Source organism: Serinus canaria, chromosome 3, assembly GCF_022539315.1.
Source record: "Serinus canaria isolate serCan28SL12 chromosome 3, serCan2020, whole genome shotgun sequence".
NCBI lineage: Eukaryota > Metazoa > Chordata > Aves > Passeriformes > Fringillidae > Serinus > Serinus canaria.
This window is the reverse complement of record NC_066316.1, coordinates 80,953,765-80,973,668: the sequence shown is the minus strand read 5'-3', so window position 1 is coordinate 80,973,668 and position 19,904 is coordinate 80,953,765. Positions and strand designations below refer to the sequence as shown.

Sequence of the window (19,904 nt, the reverse complement as noted above, 5' to 3'; positions counted from 1 at the left end):
TTAGGGGATAGTAAGCTCTCTTCACAGAGTAGGTAGACAAAACAATTCCTTCTCGAGCTGGGGACCAAGGACAAATGATCCAAATTTCAGGCCCAAGAGCAACGTGGACTGAAGAGGGAAAAACAAGAAGGATGGGACTTCATAACCTGAAGTTGGACAATGAACTCCAATATGCAAATGGACCAGAACTTATAAAAGCGTGAGAGCCCGTGACTGGTCATCCATTTTGTGACCATTTTGTGTTCATCTTGGGGTGAACCAGCCCAGTCCTGGTTGGGTTGTTGTCCTGCCCAAGGTGTATCCATTGAGGCCTTCTAATAAATACCTACTTTATTCTTTAACTCTGTGTAGTCTCTGTTCTAGGTCAGCCTTCACAAGGCATCACCCCCAATATCAATAATATGATATAAGAAGTCAGAACTTTGTGTTAAAGATGATCTACACACAAGAAATTTACTCAACTCATTTAATAAAACCATTTTGTTAAAAAATTACTTCGTAATGATTGGAATTTTACATAGAAAATTCAGAAATTACAAAAGATGGCATTGTATAACAAATATAATCTGAATATATGAGAAGAGTTATACATTTGGTAGTAAGGTCCACAAAAACCTATTCAAAAGGAGAGAGCAGCTATTCCTGAGTTAATTGTGCTTCTTTTGATATTCTTGTGAGATAACATGACAGCAGTGTAAGATACCCTTTCTAAGAGAATTAGTGCTAAGAATGTCTCTTCTACTCATTTCATGACTGATATTACACATGCCTTCTCCTGGCACAGTTAAGAGGTTCTCCAAATGCCCAAGAAAGAAAGTATCTGAGGCCTAAAAGAAATACTTCAAATGAAAAGCAGTGTACTGTGAGTGGCCTACAGGTAAAAATACAGGTAAAAAAACTCCAAGCATCTCTCCTCTTCATCTCCCCTCTATACACACACCCATTTATGTAAATTATTCCTTCATAAGGCTTTACAATAAATCTGAAATATTTCAAATCTATACCTAATAAATATTACAAGAAAATAGTTTTTCAGTATTTACATATGAAACATATAAAACACGATCACTGTAAGACTACTTCTTCAACTTCATCTTCTAAAGAACCAAGGGTATTAACTCCTAGCTTGTTTGTAGTGTACTGCAGACGGTGTCTGTTTAGGCTTCTTCCTTCACCAAAAAGCCCATTGTCTTCTTTGACTTTACTGTTTTTATCAACAAAAGGCTTATTACTAGAGTCCCAATCTATGTCCAAAGGTGGTGTATTGTTATTTTTAGAAAGAAGAATGGTGCTGGCACTGCTTCCAAAAAGTTGCTCCATTAAATTGGACTTCTTTTCTTTCTTACTATTGAAATCTGCATTTTCATTAGCATTTTCTTCTAATTTGTCGCTTTTCTGAGTGAGCCAACTTGGTCTTCCTGATCCTTTCCCAAAGGAAGGGACATAACTACCAAATGCTAACTCACTACTAAAATCTACAGTCCTTACGTTTCGTTGCTTCTGCCCTTGTGCTCTTGTGCCATCATCCTGGCTGTCCTTTACAGGAAATCCATTAGTAACCTTCCCGGGAATCTCAAAGAATGGATTCGTTTTCTCTTTTTTCTCCAGGGAATCAGATTTTCTTGCTGTATTTATGAGTGGTGCTTGGGAAGTTGGTTTTGTGTTTGTTGTATTTTGAATTTCTCTATCAATTTCTTGCATTTTAGCAAGCAGGAACTCTCTTTTTCGCTGCTCTTCCAGCGTTTCAGCGCTTTCTCTCTCTACTTCAGGTTTGTGAATTTCTGTCTCCATCTTTATTTTCTCTTCTTTATCCAATAAAAAGTTGCTTTCTTTTTTAATTTTGTCATATTCTTTCCTTTGCCACTCTGCAAAAAATGTTTGAACAATATTTAAAATGTTTTAATTTTAAAATATCCTTATAAGATTTTGAAAATAATGCAAGCAAAAGCCATTGAGATTTTAGCATGCCCTTCTATGTACAATGACATTTTCCTGCTGCTTATTTTGAAGAAAAAATTCTTCAAAAATGGCAACTAAATCCACTCCTGGTTCTTTGATAATATATAAAAGTTTACTGTCATCTTCCAAAGAACATTACCCATACTTTAGAATTTTCATAGCAATTTGATTTCTTTTTGCCTTCCCATTACCTGAATTTGAATGAAAATGAATACAACATTACTGATTTTAATAATTCTGACTTCCACAGTACTAAATGTTTATTTTTCACCACTGCTGACATTAGGACAGTCCTGGGATGTATGTGTGGTTTCCTTTTTTTTCCATAAAGGGAACTATTTCTGTTCCTGTTTCAAGCAGTGAATGATTTAAAATACCCTGCATCAGTTGCATACAGAAAAGACCTTTACATGAGTGTTCTGTGCATCACTGCCTGGACTCAGAGTGACTGTGCACAGCTATGAAGGGACATCAAAGGTACAAACCAGCAACTTATGGGTAGAACCTGGAAATGCTTATGTGTAGAAGAAGAAGGAAGATTCTCAAATATTTCTCTCTTCAAAATATTTTTCCCCCAAGATAACAGATATATATTTGGCCAAAAGTTGAATCTGACTACTTGGCCCCTCCAACACAGTGGCATTCTCCTTTGAACACTTTACTCAAATTTCTGACTTAGGCTTTCACAAAGTTCCATGTTATCTATGGCACTTTGGTTTGGGCTTTCAGAAACAATTGCAGTAGCTCAGTTAATATATTTAATACAGATATTTTTTTCAATAGCAGATCATTATACAAGTTAAGTAAAGAGCCATGTTTCTGTATGTAAGGTTGGAGAAATACCATCGTATTCCATATGATGGGTAAGGTGGTTAAATCATCTTATTCAGAGACATAAAATCAGATTCTTGGCTTATGTAAGTCATGATAGAAGATTTTTCACAGATTTTACCTCTGAACGCAGCTATAGATTTTTAGAATTCTTGTCATATAGAATAAGTACTGCTGTTCATTAACTGCAATCACTGAAAGAGTTCTTTAACATGACAGGGTGCAGTCCATCTAAAATACCTGAGATTGACTTGTGCATTTAAGTGATTAAGACGCTGTGAAAACCAAATGAATAAAAAAGCAATATTAATATATAATGATAGAAACTGACATTTCTCAAATAGCCACACCAAATGATTCAGATAACCAGACCTGAAAAGAGAAACTAAAATTTCAAATTATATAAGGCAGTAGAAAGTACTGAAAAAAAAAGGCTATATTAAGGAAAACATATTTGTTCTACTATAATAGAACAATAGAAAAAATAGTAACTCAAATCTCAGTGGTAAAAATCTACTTCCTACCTCAATAACATTGAGCAAGTCAGAGATAACATCAGCATTTACCTTCTATGTCATTCTTGTTTTGTAAAGCACAATCTCTCAGACTCCAGTACTTTTTTGTGGACAGCATTTTTTGCTGCTGCATACTTAATCACAGCTGAGTACAGGGAATGGATTATTCTATATCCTGTATTTCTTTTTGATTCTTCTTTGCATAATATAACTGAAAATAATTTTCCACTGTAGTGATCTCTGCAAAATCATTTTGCTCTTTTCACCAGAAACCAGCAGCCTCACTTGATTAGTATTCTATGGTGCATTTTTCAGCCTTCAGCTGTCCAATTCCTTACCGTCAGGAAGTTTTGGATCCCACTCCTCTAAGGACGGTATTTCCTGAAAATGTTTCAGTTTCTCTTCCCTCTCCCTGTCTTGTTCTTGTCTTAGGAGTTCTGCTTGTTCTTTCCATGCTTTGTCTTGAGTTTCTTTTTCCTGAAATAAATTAAAAGAAAACTGAAGCTGATGGGGAAAAACAGTCAATAAAATGAACAACTTAACAAAATCATAAGAACTTCTATATCATTCTGAAATCACATTCTTACTGCTAAACATAAAATGAGTAAGTCACCTTAAACCAAACCAGCTTTGATGACCCAGGGGTTTGGTCCCAAAATATTATCACCTCTAGAATACTTTTATACACCTGAAATAAAATGGATAGACAATCAACTCTATTTTGTATTCCACCTTTCAGGGAAGTTGCAGCTCCAATGCCATAAAGCAAAATTATCACTCTCAGGTTGGTTCTCCTTAGAAACCAGACATGGTCTTCTTCAGTCAGTTTAATAGAAGGCCACATTTCACCATCATATTCTCTTAACAAGCAAGCAATTAGTTGCCCTCTACGTGTACAATCTGACCTTTTTATTCAAATGAGTGAGTTGTAGATTCAGATAATTTCATTCTGGTACTTTAATTTATGGAGTATTAAGTAACAAACAATCAAAGAGAAAGGTTTAATCCCAGATGACAATTTTAGCTAGTGACTACACATACATATGTAAAAGGATAGAACCTGCAGAAAAATTAACAACAGCAGTAAAAATCACTAACACAGAAAAGTAGTAGCAATGAAGTGAAGAGAAAGTCAGCATAGTCCAACATATATGAGTTAACTTTGCAGACTGTGCTTATTTTAGAACAAAAACTTCTAGATTAAAAATACCCTTTTAAGAGAAAGAGCTGCTACTTAATGAACAAAGAAAAGATGACTGTTACCTTAAAGTAGTTCTCCTTCATGTACAAGGCTATCATTGTTATACTAAAAAATATAAACTACATAAGGAGATGGTGGCCAGGTATTTAAAATGCTTGACTTTAAAAACTGAGGAAAGCCTAGACTACCCAAATCTAATTTACATTATTTAAAGCAATAGACAAATAGAGAACACACAGCTGGACTCCATGAGCTGCCCTTGTACCAAGTGTGTGGCTCTGTAACTCACAGACTGAAGGATATATGGAAGAATACATTAAACTACATCCATAGTTACAGAAAGGGTTTGGGAAGAGAGAACATACAAATGAAACTGCCACGAAAAAGCTTCAACCCTAACAGGAAGCCAGCCAAGACCATCTTCAGACCATTATTTCTGAAAAAAGGTCTTAGCCTTATGTAATCAGAATTTGTAAAATTTGTACCAGAATCTGATTCATCAGATATGCCATTCTGATTTGTAACGCCTTACAAATCTCTGATTTTAGCCTGGGGTTAGCAATACACAAAAGTATTAGCAATACTTCTAATTGGTACTATTTTGTACTAAAAAGGGAAATGGAAAAACAAACAAAAACCACCCAAACATATTGACAAAGCTGGAAAGCCAGAAGAAATACCAGCAGTGTGACAATAAGAGGAAGTGTTAGATTTATGCATTGTGAAATAATTCTGGAAAGTAAAAGAAACCATAATTAAGACCAAATAGAAAACAGAGAGAAGGCAGCCACCACTGTTTAACAGATTCCTTAAATAAGCATTAGAAACAAAGAAAAAGGGTGAAAATGAAAATGAAGTCATAAAAACTTCAAAGAAATAATAGTGGCAGGAAAAAAAAATTGAGCTAATGGCTCTCAGTAAAACAAATAATATGACAAACTCTCTAAAAAATGGAGTATATTTCTAGAAAGGTAGATCTTGTATAAAAGAACAGAATGTTTTTGGAATTGTATTTTCTATATATTTACACATGTACATTTACACATTTTCTAAAATATAAACTTGGCATTTTACAATCTGATAGGTGAATTGGACTGGGTCTCAAATTTTTATGGAACTCACTATTTTAGGAAGAATTCCCTCTTTCTTGTTTGCTGTGTCACCACAGACAAGTTCTGATTCTGGAAGAAGTTCTGCTGGTGAGAAGCATCCACTGGTCTGTACACTTTTTGTGAGCTGTGGTCCCTTTTTTATATTTTGGTTGTTGGCTGTAGAAAATACAAACTAATTACAAGGTGTTTTCACTTGAAAATATCTCACTATATACCTGTCTCTCATTTTTCATGATTTGCAGCAAACAAAAGACTACTGAAGTCAGTGGAAGTGGAAAGTATTGATGAGTTTCATACAGTTGTTTTCAGCATCTGTAAAACCTAATCATAAAAAAAATGCATGCAAAAATTCCAACCAAAAAAAAAAAAAAAATTAAACCCCACCTTAATGCTACTTATAGGGTCACTACAGCAGACTGAATATTAGTTAAAAAGCCCCACAAAATATCTCACTCATCTTACTGCTTGTCACAGAATCAAACTCATAAAATTAAAATTCACTTACTTGACTCTTTGAAACACATATACTTATCTCTATGGAATGACATTTAAAAAAATCTGAACCTAAAATGGAATAATGGTAGAGCATCTATAATAAAACAGGCAGCAGACAAACTGTTTGAAATACTGGCATTAAACATTTAAAACAGTCCCATAAATTTCTGCTTCTTCTGACAAGTAGATCCTACCGATCCAGTGAAAATAGCCTAAGCACACACACAGATACCCATATTTATCTGTGTAGGATAAGGTTTGAGACTGTCTTGTCACACCAGAAGAAATCCCTGCACCGATACTTTTAGAAGATTATGTTCTGGCACACATATACTCTGAGGAAAAAATAAGTGCAGCTCATCTGACAGACAGTACATTTGAATTAGCAAAAAATAAATAAAACAGATCATGAAAATACTCTTAGCAGTGAAGATATGGATTTTTAAAGCTTCGCTAATTTATTGTGAAGTAAATATTATCTATCATCTATTGGAGATTTTACTACCAACGTTCCCCTCCACCTTTAGAGAGGAACTTCAAGTGTGAAAGGAGTTAAAACTGCTGTTTGGTGAAGTTCTGTGTTTTGGCCCTGGTGTGTTATGGAACAGACAAGAAACCAAAGCTTTTTACCCAGTGCTGTGTTGGAAGAAGTGCAAAAAGGTAAATGTGCTTGAACAAGCAGCGTCAGGGTTGAGCACTGAGTGGCATGAAAGCTATAACCCAGCTGAGACATTTCAAAGTGATGCTAATAATTTTTCAGCTTTTACTGCTTTATACAAGTTACCTCTTTTTCTTTGTACAATATCCGTGTCTTTTCTAGGTGATGACTTCAACATACGATTAGCATATATATTTTTTGCTTCAAGTTCTCTTTCTTTTTCCTGTGAATGGAAGAGGTAGGCATAAGAACAAGTTACTAGTATTTCATTTACCAGTCACTAGCAAAGCCATAATAAACTAAAAATAGATGTGGTAAATAGAAACAGAATAAATAATTTTCTCATCCACTGTTTTAAGGATAACAATTACATTCCCAACTCTTGTTTATGCCGTGAGAAAGCAGACAACTTTCTCCCCCACAAAAAACTCCTTAGCAAAATGTTATGGAGGAAAAAAAAAAACGATCTCTGCAGTGAAAATGAAACTAAATGCCAGTGCTTCCATAAACATGAACAAGACTTACACCATGTGTATAGACCACACAACTGATTTTTAAGTGCTGTGAAGAGTTAAACATTTCAAAGCAAGCAATGACACTTGTCACAGGGCACGTCAGCATCAGTTAGCAGAGGCCCATTGCATCATACAGATAAAGGCATACTTTTCTTTTAGCACATTTACTGAACAAAATATAGAAATGAACAGTCAGTTATCAGAATTCATCTGAATGATAGGGTTTTCAAACTGTAAACTTCCCACTAACAAATATTAAAACTCTTACTCTAAACATTTTAGAGCTACTAACACTACTGCTACTTGCTGGATAGCTGGGAACATGGTGAACTGGTTCATCTCCAACATATTAAGACTTGGAGTTTGAGGAAAATTCTCCCAGAAACTAAGCACTTTAGCTTGAGTCTTATTTACTTTTTTACTAAAGATATACTAGGTAGAACATAACAATATTTTAAGTACTTTTATTGAGAATTTGGACAACAATGATGATGGTGTGGGGTCTAAAAAAACATTTGCACACATTTAGCAACACATGTGAATATCACAAATAAATTATATTAATCTTCATTCAAACTTACTTTAATGCAAGTATATTAGTAACAAAGCACTATTTACACCTGCAGATTTAATTTTAAATTCAAGCCTTCAAATCTAATTTTCCATAGATTTTGTGGTTTATTCTCAATGTTTAGCCATGTATTTGATCTTGCTTTTCTTAACTAGTGCTAACTATAATGATTAACACAGAGGCATTCCTGTTATAAACACTGTAGGGTCAGAGCACAGAATGTTTCAATTTAATGCAGAAAAAGAAATCACATGTTGAATATAATTAAATACACATCAGAGAGTGCAGCCACTGGTTAACTATTCAAACCTGATTACAGATACCTCTGAAGATAAAATCCCAGAACATGGTTAGCAACTTCTATTCTTTTCACATTTTACCTTAAGCTTCTGATTTAGCTGATTAAGCTCTTCTTGGAGAACTCTGTTTTCTTCCTGAGCCTCGTACAACTTTTTTTTCTTTGAATGTAACTCTCGTTGAAAACTGCTACTACTTAATTCAAGATTTCTTTCCAGATCCTTCAATTAAAACAAAATAATATTTTTAATAACTGAATTAATTTTTATAGTCAAATTACTTATATAAAATTAAGTAAACCAGTGTCTTGAGTTTGGATATGGGCTCAACCATTGCTGTAACACTGAAATAATTTAAACCTTTAATATTAACTTTGAGGGGGCAAAGCACCTGCAGATGCTGCAGCTCATCCTTTTGAGTATTCAGAGGTGATTTGAGGACATAACAGAAATTCATAATACTTTCTACCAGGGTCTTGCCACAGTGGACCTCCAGATCTCTGAGACAAATCTCCTACAGATGGGTAAGAGAGAGAATCCTTCCCTGAAAGTGCAGCATTAGAAGGAAGAAAACAAGAAGGAATTTTTAACCTTTCTACTAGAAAGTAGCTTGTGATTATGATTTCATTTATATGCCCTCATCTTGTAACAGCTGTTTTAAGTGAAGCTGTGTTGATGAAAGTAGGAAAAAAACTAGAAGAAAATCCCTTACTTTTTAAAGCATGATTCATTTTAACATGATCCAGTATTATAAATGCTGAAATACCTAATCAAAGAAGTACAGATGACAGATGGTGACACTATGGATGAGGTGGTTTAACTAACTCAGCCATTTATATATTTGTACTGTGGGATTTATTTTATGAAAGCTCAGTTTCCAACTTAATCCTTGGATTTCCAGATATCTTATCACTGTAATGTAATTTAGGTTTAATTACTAATATAGACACCAAACCTTAACATCATCTCAATGACATAATTTAAGCTAAGAATTGTATAAAATTTATATACAATAAATAAAATATATCTACTATCGAAATAGTACAACTACCAACAGATTTAGTAGTGTTAACATAATTTTTAAGTAAGATGAGTTCATAAACATATTTACAGTGTAGACATGCTTAGATATGTTTACAAAAACATAAACATTTTTGCTGGATGAAATTAAAATATATTGGACAAATTTCTTATAATGGATACCCATAAAAAGGTCTAAAGATATTTCAGTATTTTAAAAAGATATGTAATTTTGTCCAGCTGAGCTCTTAGATGTGCAGAATAGTGGACAATCAAACACTGTATGAATGCTCTTCAAAAATTGAAAAAGAATTTTTACTTTTTTTTTTTTTTTTTTTTTTTTTTTTTTTAGAATTTTAGTGTTAAGTTCCCTAGGTACCCAGAAAATTTTACAAACCGTTTCCTTTGAAAAGGAGAAACTAGATTGCATAAAGTTGTATTACATCTGGACCCACTTCTGAAATGTTATTGCTTGGTATAAAAACATTTAAAAGCACAAATCCACAGGATATATTCTGACAAAATATGCTTAATTTGTTAAGAGAAATTTGAATGTACAACTATCTCATAAGTAACTATATAATCACCTTAGAAATAATTTACTTGATTCTACTTATGGGTAAAACCAAAAAATACTGGTTTTCTATTTGCTCCACAGCTGTGTAAAATTACAATTCATCGTGGAAAGAAATATCTGTACCAGAATTTCTTGCAAAAAGAAATTCATCCCACCTTAATTCTTTTTTCTCTGTCCTCCAGCTTGCTCTCTGCTAAGGCTAGTTTCTTTGCCAGGTCATCTCTTTCAGCAAGGTGCTTATCTGCAGACAGCTTTTTCAGTTTCTGCAAGACAGTTTTTTTCCTGTACAGTTCATCTTCCGTATCTTTCAGCCGTCTCTCAGTTGCACGTTCTTTCTCCTGAGATTTTCGTAGGCGCTCCCTTAATATTCTAATCTCATTGTTGTGCCGAGCAAGGAGCTGAGAGATTTCGTTTTCTGTATCTTCAAACTTATTCAAGGCTTTCTCCTGCCTGTACTGAAGCCTCTTCAGTGCCCTGTTTTCCTTCTGCAGCTCATCCAGTTTGATGTGGAGTTCAGTCAGTTCATTTCGGAGCTCATTGATTTTCAGCAGCCTAGCAGAAAGAACTCTTTTTGTAACAAGATCTATATCTTTTGCAGGAGAATCCCTAGTGAGGCTCTGAGAACGGAAACCCCACCGTGTCCCTCTTTTGCTTGGTGCATATTTTGAATCCAATTTCTTTGTGGCTGAGAGAGGAAAAATAAAAAGCGTGTTTACTATTAGACAATGCAGTTTGTCTATTCAGACATCCTTGGAACCAGGCTCTGCCTGAAACAATCATACAATATCTAGCAGAGATGGCAGCTTTCAAACCAGACAATAAAAGGCATATATATGATAGAGTTATGCTCCTTTTGATAGCTGAAAAATGGAGATTTATGTCTGTGATCTACTGTAGGAGGTAATATCTGCAGCCATTAATATAGGACCCTTGTAAAGTAATCATCTGCAAATCGTATCAGAAATAAGAGACATATTTTGTTAATATTTGATATGGTTTAATAAAATGGCTTAGAAATACTATACTGTAAATGCATACAAAATTATCACATGCTTTTAAAATGGCAACAATTAGCCGAGCATTAGGCAGTTATGTATTATGCAAGACGTAATTCTCCCAGACAAATGCAGTAGTATTTTCAAATCCAGCTGCCATGCTTACAGACAAAACAGCAGATTTCAAAGGCTCAATGCAAAAAAGCTTCTGAAGCAAAATAATAAATCCCATGAAAATTCAGTTCTCCCTGAGTAATTTATTCTTGCATCACAAGTTATTTTCCACACAGTATTCTCATTTGATTACTTGTATGCACTGCTTGCATTCCTATTTATTGCTATTATTATTATTGTCATCCCCACACATAAAAGCTGAACATTTTGTTTCTATCTTATGTGCCTTTCATGCCAAGCTCAAAGAATGAATCATATAATCCACTAAAAATATCTCTTAAAACAACTGACTTAATAGAGTTAATTAATAGAGTGCATAATTCCTTAAGGTACATCAGTGTTTGAAAGAAGCACTTACAAACTGAGCAGCAGTTTGTAATTCTGGCTTGAAAGCTGGGGTACAGCAGCAGTCCAGTTACATGTACATGGACAGGGTGTGTGACAGCAAATTCTTCCTCCTACCTTTGCCACTCACCATGTTTCTATTTTACTGAGAATGCTTGTCAGCAAAAATAACAGCTTAAAAATACCTTCTTATAATTTCCTCTAGACATTTTGCAAAAATACTCAATTCATTTTTTGCTTGGTGCTCATTTTTCCACAGCTTGGGCAAACAAAAGAAGGTGTGTTTTTTCCATCACAAAGAACACTTATGTCACATTCAAGTGTGAAAAGATTATCTAATACATGCTCTGCAGGAATGATGCCACTCCTATCACCAGCTAAGGGAGTTTCCATTAACCCTAGACTTGCAGTCCCTGTAAGAATTTCTCCTTCTTTAGGGCACACATAAAATTCCACTACCAATATTTTACTTTTGAGCATACTGTTACATTGGGGAATAGTGTATTTCAAGACAATGTAATATGACATTTACAGTATCTTCATGTAATAATTATATTCAATTCTGGCTATGTAAACAAAGAACTGGTCACACTTTTGCCCCCTTGAAATTAAATAGCATGGTGGAACTGCTGTTTTTGGTTCCCAGACAGACAGCCCATTACTACCATGGAGGAGATGGCACTTCTGAACACAGAGAAGCTCAGCAAAACACCAGTTGCACCAGGATACCCACCCTGTCAAGGATCTGGAGAGATACATTCTCTGAGCAAATTAAACACTTAAGGTCAGACTTTTTGGCACAGCCTAGATTGTAACACAGACCAAATGATTCACACAGTATCAAGCATTTATCAATGAATAAAAACACCTGCCCAAGAAAGGTAGGACATGTTATGACTTCACCGAAAAACATATACAATTATTTAGAAGAAGCTGTCAAAGTGAAAGCCTTCACAGACCTACTTCAGCCCAGGGCTTGCATAACCATGCTAGTCTTTGCAGGGAAGTTCACCTCCCAACAAACAATCAAAAAAGCAGCCCATGTCTGTGAGGGAGCTCAAAGTGGAGTTGTGTCATCTCAAATTGGAAATATTTTACCCTCAGAGAAGAAGCAGGAAAAACTTGCTTTTGAATCTCCATCTGAACCTAATTTTCGTCAAAAAAGTTTTCTTTTTTTTGCCACATTAGCAGTCTTTTGTTTATTTAAAGTCACAGTATTATCCTGTAAAGCAACTAGACTTCCACAAGACAGGAAGACTGGTATCTGTAGGTTATTTAGTCAGGGAAATTTTAACAATTGTCTTCTTTTTACAGACTGCATAGCAAGGACATGCCTTGGGTTTTTGGCCTTGAGCTTTTTGTCAGTGACAAAAAGAAAGCATCAGCATGATTCAACAGAAGGCTTGTATAAAAGCCATATTCACTTGCTTAGAAAATTATGAAGAATTTTGAAAATCACCAGAATTTCTCCTTATGCAGGAAAAGGTTAACTTCAATTTTCAATGGAGCAGCTACTGTCTACCTGCCATCTGTAGTATAATTCACATGAACTGTATTTGTGGATGCTCGTAATGCTAGTTTCTCTATTTGAGTTTTCAAAGATAATTATCTCTTTGGAGCAGTTACAAAGCAGCAATTTCTACTACCTACCTACCTTGGTAGTGCAACAGGCTGTTTGAAGTCTGTGTTTTGTGATGTCTTTTTTCTTGGTTTGTAGATGGAGAGCTTAGTGCTGGCGACTGGCTGGATGAACGAGATGCATTACCTTCATCTGAATAATAGGAGTCACTATTTTTATCCTCATCTGATTTCCTCTCCTGTTCAGAATCTGGGCTCCTTACTCTTTCTCCCATTTTTCAGGCTTAACAGCTTTCCAGGATTTTCCTAAAGACTGCTCATTTTGGCACAAAGGATCTTTTAGTTGTCACAATGGCAGAGTTGGATTATTTCCTCCAGTTTATCATCTTCATCTCCAAGCATGAGATCTCTGCAATTCAGTTCAGCAAGTGGTAGCTATCATTCAGAATGCATTTTTCTGTAACAATTTAGAGAGGAAAAAAACCAGTGAGAATGGTTTTGCTAAGAAAGAAAGTTTTTTAAGAAAGAAAGGTAAAAAAGCTGTAAAATTATTCATGACTCCTATAGCCTTATGACACACACTGTGCTATTATTGTTTATATAAGCAATTATATTTATATTAATTATTTATATTAAATGTGACAGGCATGACTCTAGGAATGCTACTAGTATTACATTCAATAGTCTGAGGTATTTCAATCCCAAAAGAGAAATCAGAATATTAACACAGCTAAATCCAGAATAAGAAACTACTCTCAAGTTAGAGAAGGGAAAAGAAGAATTTGGAAAACAAAACAGAATACAAGTTGATATTTAGGAATCTAATTTAGACATGTTTTAAAACTTTTTAATCAAATGAATTAACAACTTATTTGTGTGACTTGAATTGAGACATTTGTAGAATTTGAGTAAATCTTCCATTTCTCAATTTTTGACATTCCAACAATGTTAAATAATGGGTTTGAATATCAATTGTCCCATTTGTCTGGAAAACATCCAGTCCCTAACCCCAAATGAGACTGTACTATCTATCCCAATCTTCACCCTGAAAAGTACTCCCACACCCTACAACATCTGGTGCCTCACACGTTCAAGGACTGGCCAGAGCACACACATTTGTGTCATGTGTATTTATATATCTACATCCATATTTATACCTTTTTTTATATCTGATAAGAGAGACAAACCACCAGCACATGATAAACATTACACCTGAAGCAGGTATAAAATAAGAAGGGCTATTTCTGCAGCCCAATGCAAACTGAAAAATCCCATATCTCAAGGTGAAATCATCCCATTTTGTATTTGGAGACACTTCCTGAGAATGTAATGGAGCAAATATATTCAAAATTCTCTTCACCTTCAAAGAAGGTCAAAAGAATTTTCTCACCAGTTCAGAAAGTGTTTTACTGACTACGCTTAGCTTCCCTTGTCTTTTGGCTCTCTCACCACTCTTGGCAGCTTTCAAGCTTAATTTCACCATCTCTTTTCAATCCAACTTTGAGATATCAAGCCTCTAGTGGGTGAATAAATAGGGTCTGCATTGGAGTCCATCAGTCCCACCTGTTGAATGACATAACCTCCTAGCTGAATTCTAAATGGCAAAGTAAATTACATGCCCAAAAATTGAGCTGCTTTCAGTCAAAACTGTTCTACACTGCAGGACATTCAACAAACCTGTAAATGAGCTGTAAATTTTTTCACTGTATTTTTATTTCCCCAATAAAATAAACTTGGCCTTCTTCTCAGCCTTCACTACCTATACATGCATTACTGCAGAGCCAAGCAGAACAGAAATGTCAGCTGCCAAGACAGTTTTCATTACAAATTCAAGCTTTCTGGCTCAGTTCACTGTTAGCACAATTCTTTCTCTAGTGACTGGAATCCATTTGGCCTCATAATCTATACAGAAGGAATTAGAGGAATAAATATCCCATCAGATTTCTGAACTGGGAAGATGGTTAGAAATGAATACTGAATTACATGGAAAAGAGTATTTTTTTGTTACTAAGGAAGTAACTTTCCAAAATAATGGTTTTTAAACACCTAAATATTTTCAAAGTGATCCAAAAAACCTTGATGCTGAAAACCTATGTCAAAAGAATCTGAGGAAAACTAAAATTTCACTGAAAAGCCTAGGAAGTTAAATAAGCTATGCTTGAGATCACCGGTCCTAGAGATTGCTAAACACATGCTGGAAGGTTTCATGATTGTGAACATTCAGATAATCAGGAATGATTGTTCTTTTTCCTTACAAGATAGTGGAGTTATTAAAACTATTTCTAAAGGATGTGCCTAATCATAAGTGTAACTAAGATCATGTAAGAATATTAGAACATATGAGGGTGCTTCCCTACTCCCAAACACTTCCTTGCCCAACTCCTGGACCTACAAACACCTGAGCAGAATGGATGTTATTTTGCTTCTTGAAGAGTGAAACGAGCCTGAAGGATGCCTGTGCATCCTTCTCTAAAGGATGCACAGGCAAGACTACATCAGGTCTGGCTCCACCAGAATTTTGGGGAATTAAAAAAATAGAAATTAATATATTTATATTAAAGTACTAAAATGAGTTATAAAAATAGTACTCTGGAGGCACAAACCTCATATTCTTACATTTAAGGAAAGCATAAATGCCTACAGTTCATGTCTAATTATATATATATAAAACAAGAGCACTCACTTTCACATACCGACTTAAAGCTGATCAGTTATTTTATAGCCTCACAAGAGTTCACTGAAGAGGCAATAATCTTTTTGAAGAATGCTTTTCATAACTCAGTGTAATTAAAACAAATTGTAAGAACTGGAGGATTAGAATTATCCACCACTCCTGTACTGGATATTGCCCACTCCTGAGAATATTTTGCTAAGTATCATTTTGACATACAGTGATATAAAGCAACAGGAATTTTCAATGCATTCTGTAAGAACTTGAAAAGCAATGGAATGAAAACAAATTGAAAAAGGTAAAACGAAGAAAGCTCCCTTGAGGAATACCCAAAAACATCTCCTGGCTCTTCAAATGGTTTTCAGTTCCATAAACTGGTAATATTATCATATTTTCCACATACAAAACAAAAAAAATCTTAATCTGTCAAGTCTTGCCAAATTAATTTTCCAACAATTTATAATACAATTTGATTAACAAAAGAATGCACAGTTTATCTTGAGAACAAAAAAATAACCAGGATATTTGAGTTTCACTTCAGTAAGCCGAAGGACCGTTTAATTAAGAAATGTTTTGGTTCCCTGACTTTCCAATTGTTACAAACTCGTTTGAGTTGATTATAAAGTGAGTTTAACATGTGTGAATAAGATCCACAAAGATATCTATTTTCCCCGGTAGTTTTACTAAGTTGTGAAGAGTGAAACATTGTGGACTTGCAGTAGGTCTACTAAGTTCCACTACCACCAAAATCCCAGTCCTCTCCCCTCAAAAGCTCAAGGCATGCTTTTAGAAGCCTAAGGAATCGAGATCACATCAATACAGAGTGGCTGAAGGAAATCTGGGACTTGCACAAACTTTAGAAAGAGTTTTGTTTCCAAGATTTCATACTTCTTCACTTCTGTTACTTCTATCTATTGCTATTATTTACATATTTTGTATCAAAACCATTCATCATTACAAAAAACAACGAAGCACCAGTTCACCGCAAAGGACATGACAAACAAAACAGAGAATACAAAACAACTGCAACAGTGACAGGAGATGCCGTATTACTCCTAAGTAAATCACACAAACAGAAATGAACCGACTACAGGTATCATGCAATAGACAGCAAGGAAAATTACTTAGGAATTCTTCCCATTCAGTGCATCACAAGTTTAGCTCTGTAGTGCAACACTCATAAAACTTTTAAGGTCCTTTTCCCCCTCCCAGACCAGGGGAAGCTCAGTGCTTTTGCCGGTCACCGAATGGCACTTCCCCGTACAAACACTGACCTCTAACGGCCCGCTCCGCTCTTCCACCTATTCTGAGACAGGGACACTGCAAGAAAGCCAGCTGCAGACAAGTACAAAAGCATCAATCCAAGTCACTGAAGCGCTGAAGTTAAGAGCAAAGAATAATTTCAAAAGAAATTGGTCTTCTTCCTCTCCCTGCATCCGTTTCATATCCAAATACTGTAGGTTTTCCAGACAAAGCCAAGAAAAATTATTTACTTTTATGACATCAAAACATACTGAGTGATGAGCCTTAGTGAGGATTAAGTAAAACTTTATTAGGTACTGCAGCTGCTGGCTTAACTGTATGCAGTTTTTCTATGTTTACTAGCTTTTAACAAAATCACAGAATCAATTAGGTTGGAGAAGACCTCGGATATCATCAAGTCCAACCTATGACTGGACATCAGCATGTCAACTAATTCAGGGCACAAAGTGACATGTCCAGTCTTTCCTTAAACACTTCCTGGGATAATGACTCCACCATCCTTAGCAGCCCATTTCTGTGTTTAATCACCCTTTCTGTGAAGAAATTGCTCCTAATGTCCAACATAAATCTCCCTTGGCACAACTTAAGACTGTTGCCTTGTCCTGCATTTTGGTGAATTAAAACGCTGTATGATTTTAAAAGCCTGTGTTACATTTACCTGACTCTGTCCCAGTAAGCCACAATGCTACTTGTGTCAGATTTCAAAATGAAGAAGCTGCTCTAAATCCCAGGTCAGAAATGAGGAAATGGCACTTCAGAGAGAGCACATGCAGGCCAGTCCTACAAGAAGAAGAGATTATGTTTCTAAATCAGACTGCATCACGGAGGCCCGTGCCGTCGCTCATACTCCCACCCACACCCCGGTGCGTGCAGACTTACCCAGTTCAGCCCAGCCACTCCCGAGAACAACCCTCCGGTTCCCGCAGCGCAGCCAGACAGCTTTCCCTCACTCAGCGGAGACGCTCTTAAAGAACACATCGAATGTTATTTTCTAGCAGCACTTCGCGATGGCACACTTTAAATGCAATCACCGAAACCGACATACACTAAACGACTTCCGAGGAAAGGGACTGAACAGCAGCGGCCCGAGACCTTTCGAAGGCCAACCCCAGGCCTAGGCCCGGGCCCGTTCCCAGCTCCCACAGCCCCCAGGAAAACACGGCCCCGCGGCGGTCCTGCCCCCCCGCGTGGCGCTCCCTTCGCCCAGCGATGTCCGCGATGTCCCCGCCGCCCCCGGCCCGTCCCGGCGGTACCTGCCCAGCCCCTCGGCCCGCCCGGAGGACGCGCCGGCGGTTGCCGCGTTACGCTTAAAGGGGCCGCGCGGCGGCCATTGACAGCGGCTGCCCGGCAACGGGCGGCGGGGCGGGGGCGGGCTCTCCTCGTCAGCTATTGGCTGCTCTCCCTGCCAGCTTGGTGGCAGACGCTCTTTCCATTGGCGAGAGGCCGAGCCCCAGCTGCTGATTGGCTGAAATGCAGCTAAAGAGGGGGGTAATGGGGGCGGGCTGAACCGTGTGGCGCTGCCTCTCGTCGCCGCCGTGCCCCGGCGGTGCCTGCAGGGGGCGCTCCGGGCCGGGCCCGCGGCCGGGTGAGCTCCGCCGAGCTGCGGCCCGCCGGGAGCCAGGGCCGCCTCCCCGGGGCTGTACCCCGAGAGCGGCGGGCTCCGAAACCCTGGCCTGCCCTCACCATCTTGGTTCTGTTGGGCGCCCTTGTGACATCGAAGGAAAGCAGCCCATGGAAAAGCACGGGGGTGCTGGCTGACAGCCAGGGTAAAGAGCGTGTGCCCAGGTGGCCAAGAAGCGCCTGGCTTCTATCAGCAATAGTGTGGCCAGCAGGACCAGGGCAGTGATTGTGCGCCTACACTCAGCCCTGGTGAGGTGACACCTCAAGTGCTGTGTCCAGTTCTGGGTCCCTCACTACAAGAAGGACATTGAAGTGCTGGAGTAGTCCAGAGAAGGGCAATGAAGCTGGTGAAGGGTCTGGAGCACGGCTGAGGGAGTTGAAGGTGTTTAGCCTGGAAAAGAGGCATCTCAGGGAAGGCTTTTTGGCTCTCTACAACTCCCTGAAAGGAGGCTGTAGCCAGGTGGGGGTCAGCCTTTTCTTCCAGGTCAGCCTTTTATTCCTGGCAGCTAATGACAGAACAAGAGGACATAGCTTTCTTCAAGCTGCTCCAGGGGAGGTTTACATTGGACATTAGGAGGCATTTCTTCACTGAAGGGGATATTAGGCATTGGAATGGGCTGCCAGGGAAGTGGTAGAGTCACCATCCCTGGAGTGTTTAAGGACGGACTGGATGTGGCACTTAGTGCCATGATCTAATTAGCACAGTGTTGTTTGGTCATGGGTTGGATTTGGTGATCTCAGAAGTCTTTTCCAACCTAAGTATTTCTGTGATTTTGTTCAGAGAACTGCCCGGGAGCACAAGGGTAGCAGAGCAGCTTGCCACAGTGCTGTGACCCATTGTGTATCCTCTGGGCAGTGGGACCAAGGAAGCCTTTGGGGAGCCTTGGGCACATTCTGGCATTGCCAGTTTGAACACAAGGCTTTGGGTCAGGGTGGCACCTGAGGATAATGGCAGGTCAGGGATGAGAGCAAAAGGGGGGAACAAGAATGGATTGTACTGACAAAAGGATGAAAGTATTGCAAAAAGCTGGCAAAAAGGCTTGAATTCAAAGGCAGGCCCAATGTGATGAGGTTGTTGTGGTTTATTCCGCAAAAAAGTAAGAGGGTTTCTAAACCTTGGCTTTTATTACTCCAAGTTGCTGCTATTTTTTCCCTTAATGCTAATCTTTATTTTAAAACGTCGTTAAGCAAATTTCTTTATGAGAGAGGAAGGGAAAAGGAAACAGGATATCTTGCTTCACTTGCTGGAGTATGTTATGTTAGCACAGTGATGAAAGTGACACAAGAATTTGGGTGGAGCAGGATAAAGTAGAACATTTCAGATGAAGATTATAACCTGCCTGTATGGGAAAGCATAAATGGGACATTATTGAGAGGGAGATATATTTGCCCTTGGCAGAACTGTGTCTCTACAATTCTGAATGTTCAAAATAAATACTCAGTGACACCATTAAATGAAAATAATAAAAATGGAGGAAACAGGACAAAGTTTTTCTTTTGTTTACCAA

At 37.5% G+C, this 19,904-nt stretch overlaps 1 protein-coding gene across 2 annotated transcripts; it reads right to left on the bottom strand.

Moving 5' to 3' along the window:
• Window positions 1-452: 452 nt before the first annotated feature.
• LCA5 (lebercilin LCA5) lies at window positions 453-18,132 on the bottom strand. Of its 2 annotated transcripts, XM_018919043.3 has the most exons (11): window positions 18,030-18,132; window positions 17,656-17,740; window positions 17,435-17,556; window positions 16,788-16,848; window positions 12,919-13,299; window positions 9,906-10,435; window positions 8,238-8,375; window positions 6,898-6,994; window positions 5,629-5,774; window positions 3,644-3,782; window positions 453-1,865 (listed from the first exon to the last, which is right to left on the bottom strand). In XM_018919043.3, the coding sequence occupies exons 5-11, from the start codon at window positions 13,115-13,117 to the stop codon at window positions 1,066-1,068; spliced, it is 2,049 nt and encodes a 682-aa protein (XP_018774588.2). In that variant the 5' UTR covers window positions 13,118-13,299; window positions 16,788-16,848; window positions 17,435-17,556; window positions 17,656-17,740; window positions 18,030-18,132; the 3' UTR covers window positions 453-1,065. The 2 variants fall into 2 exon arrangements, with proteins under 2 accessions (XP_018774588.2, XP_009092420.2); XM_009094172.4 differs by lacking the exon at window positions 16,788-16,848.
• Between the last annotated feature and the right edge of the window lie 1,772 nt (window positions 18,133-19,904).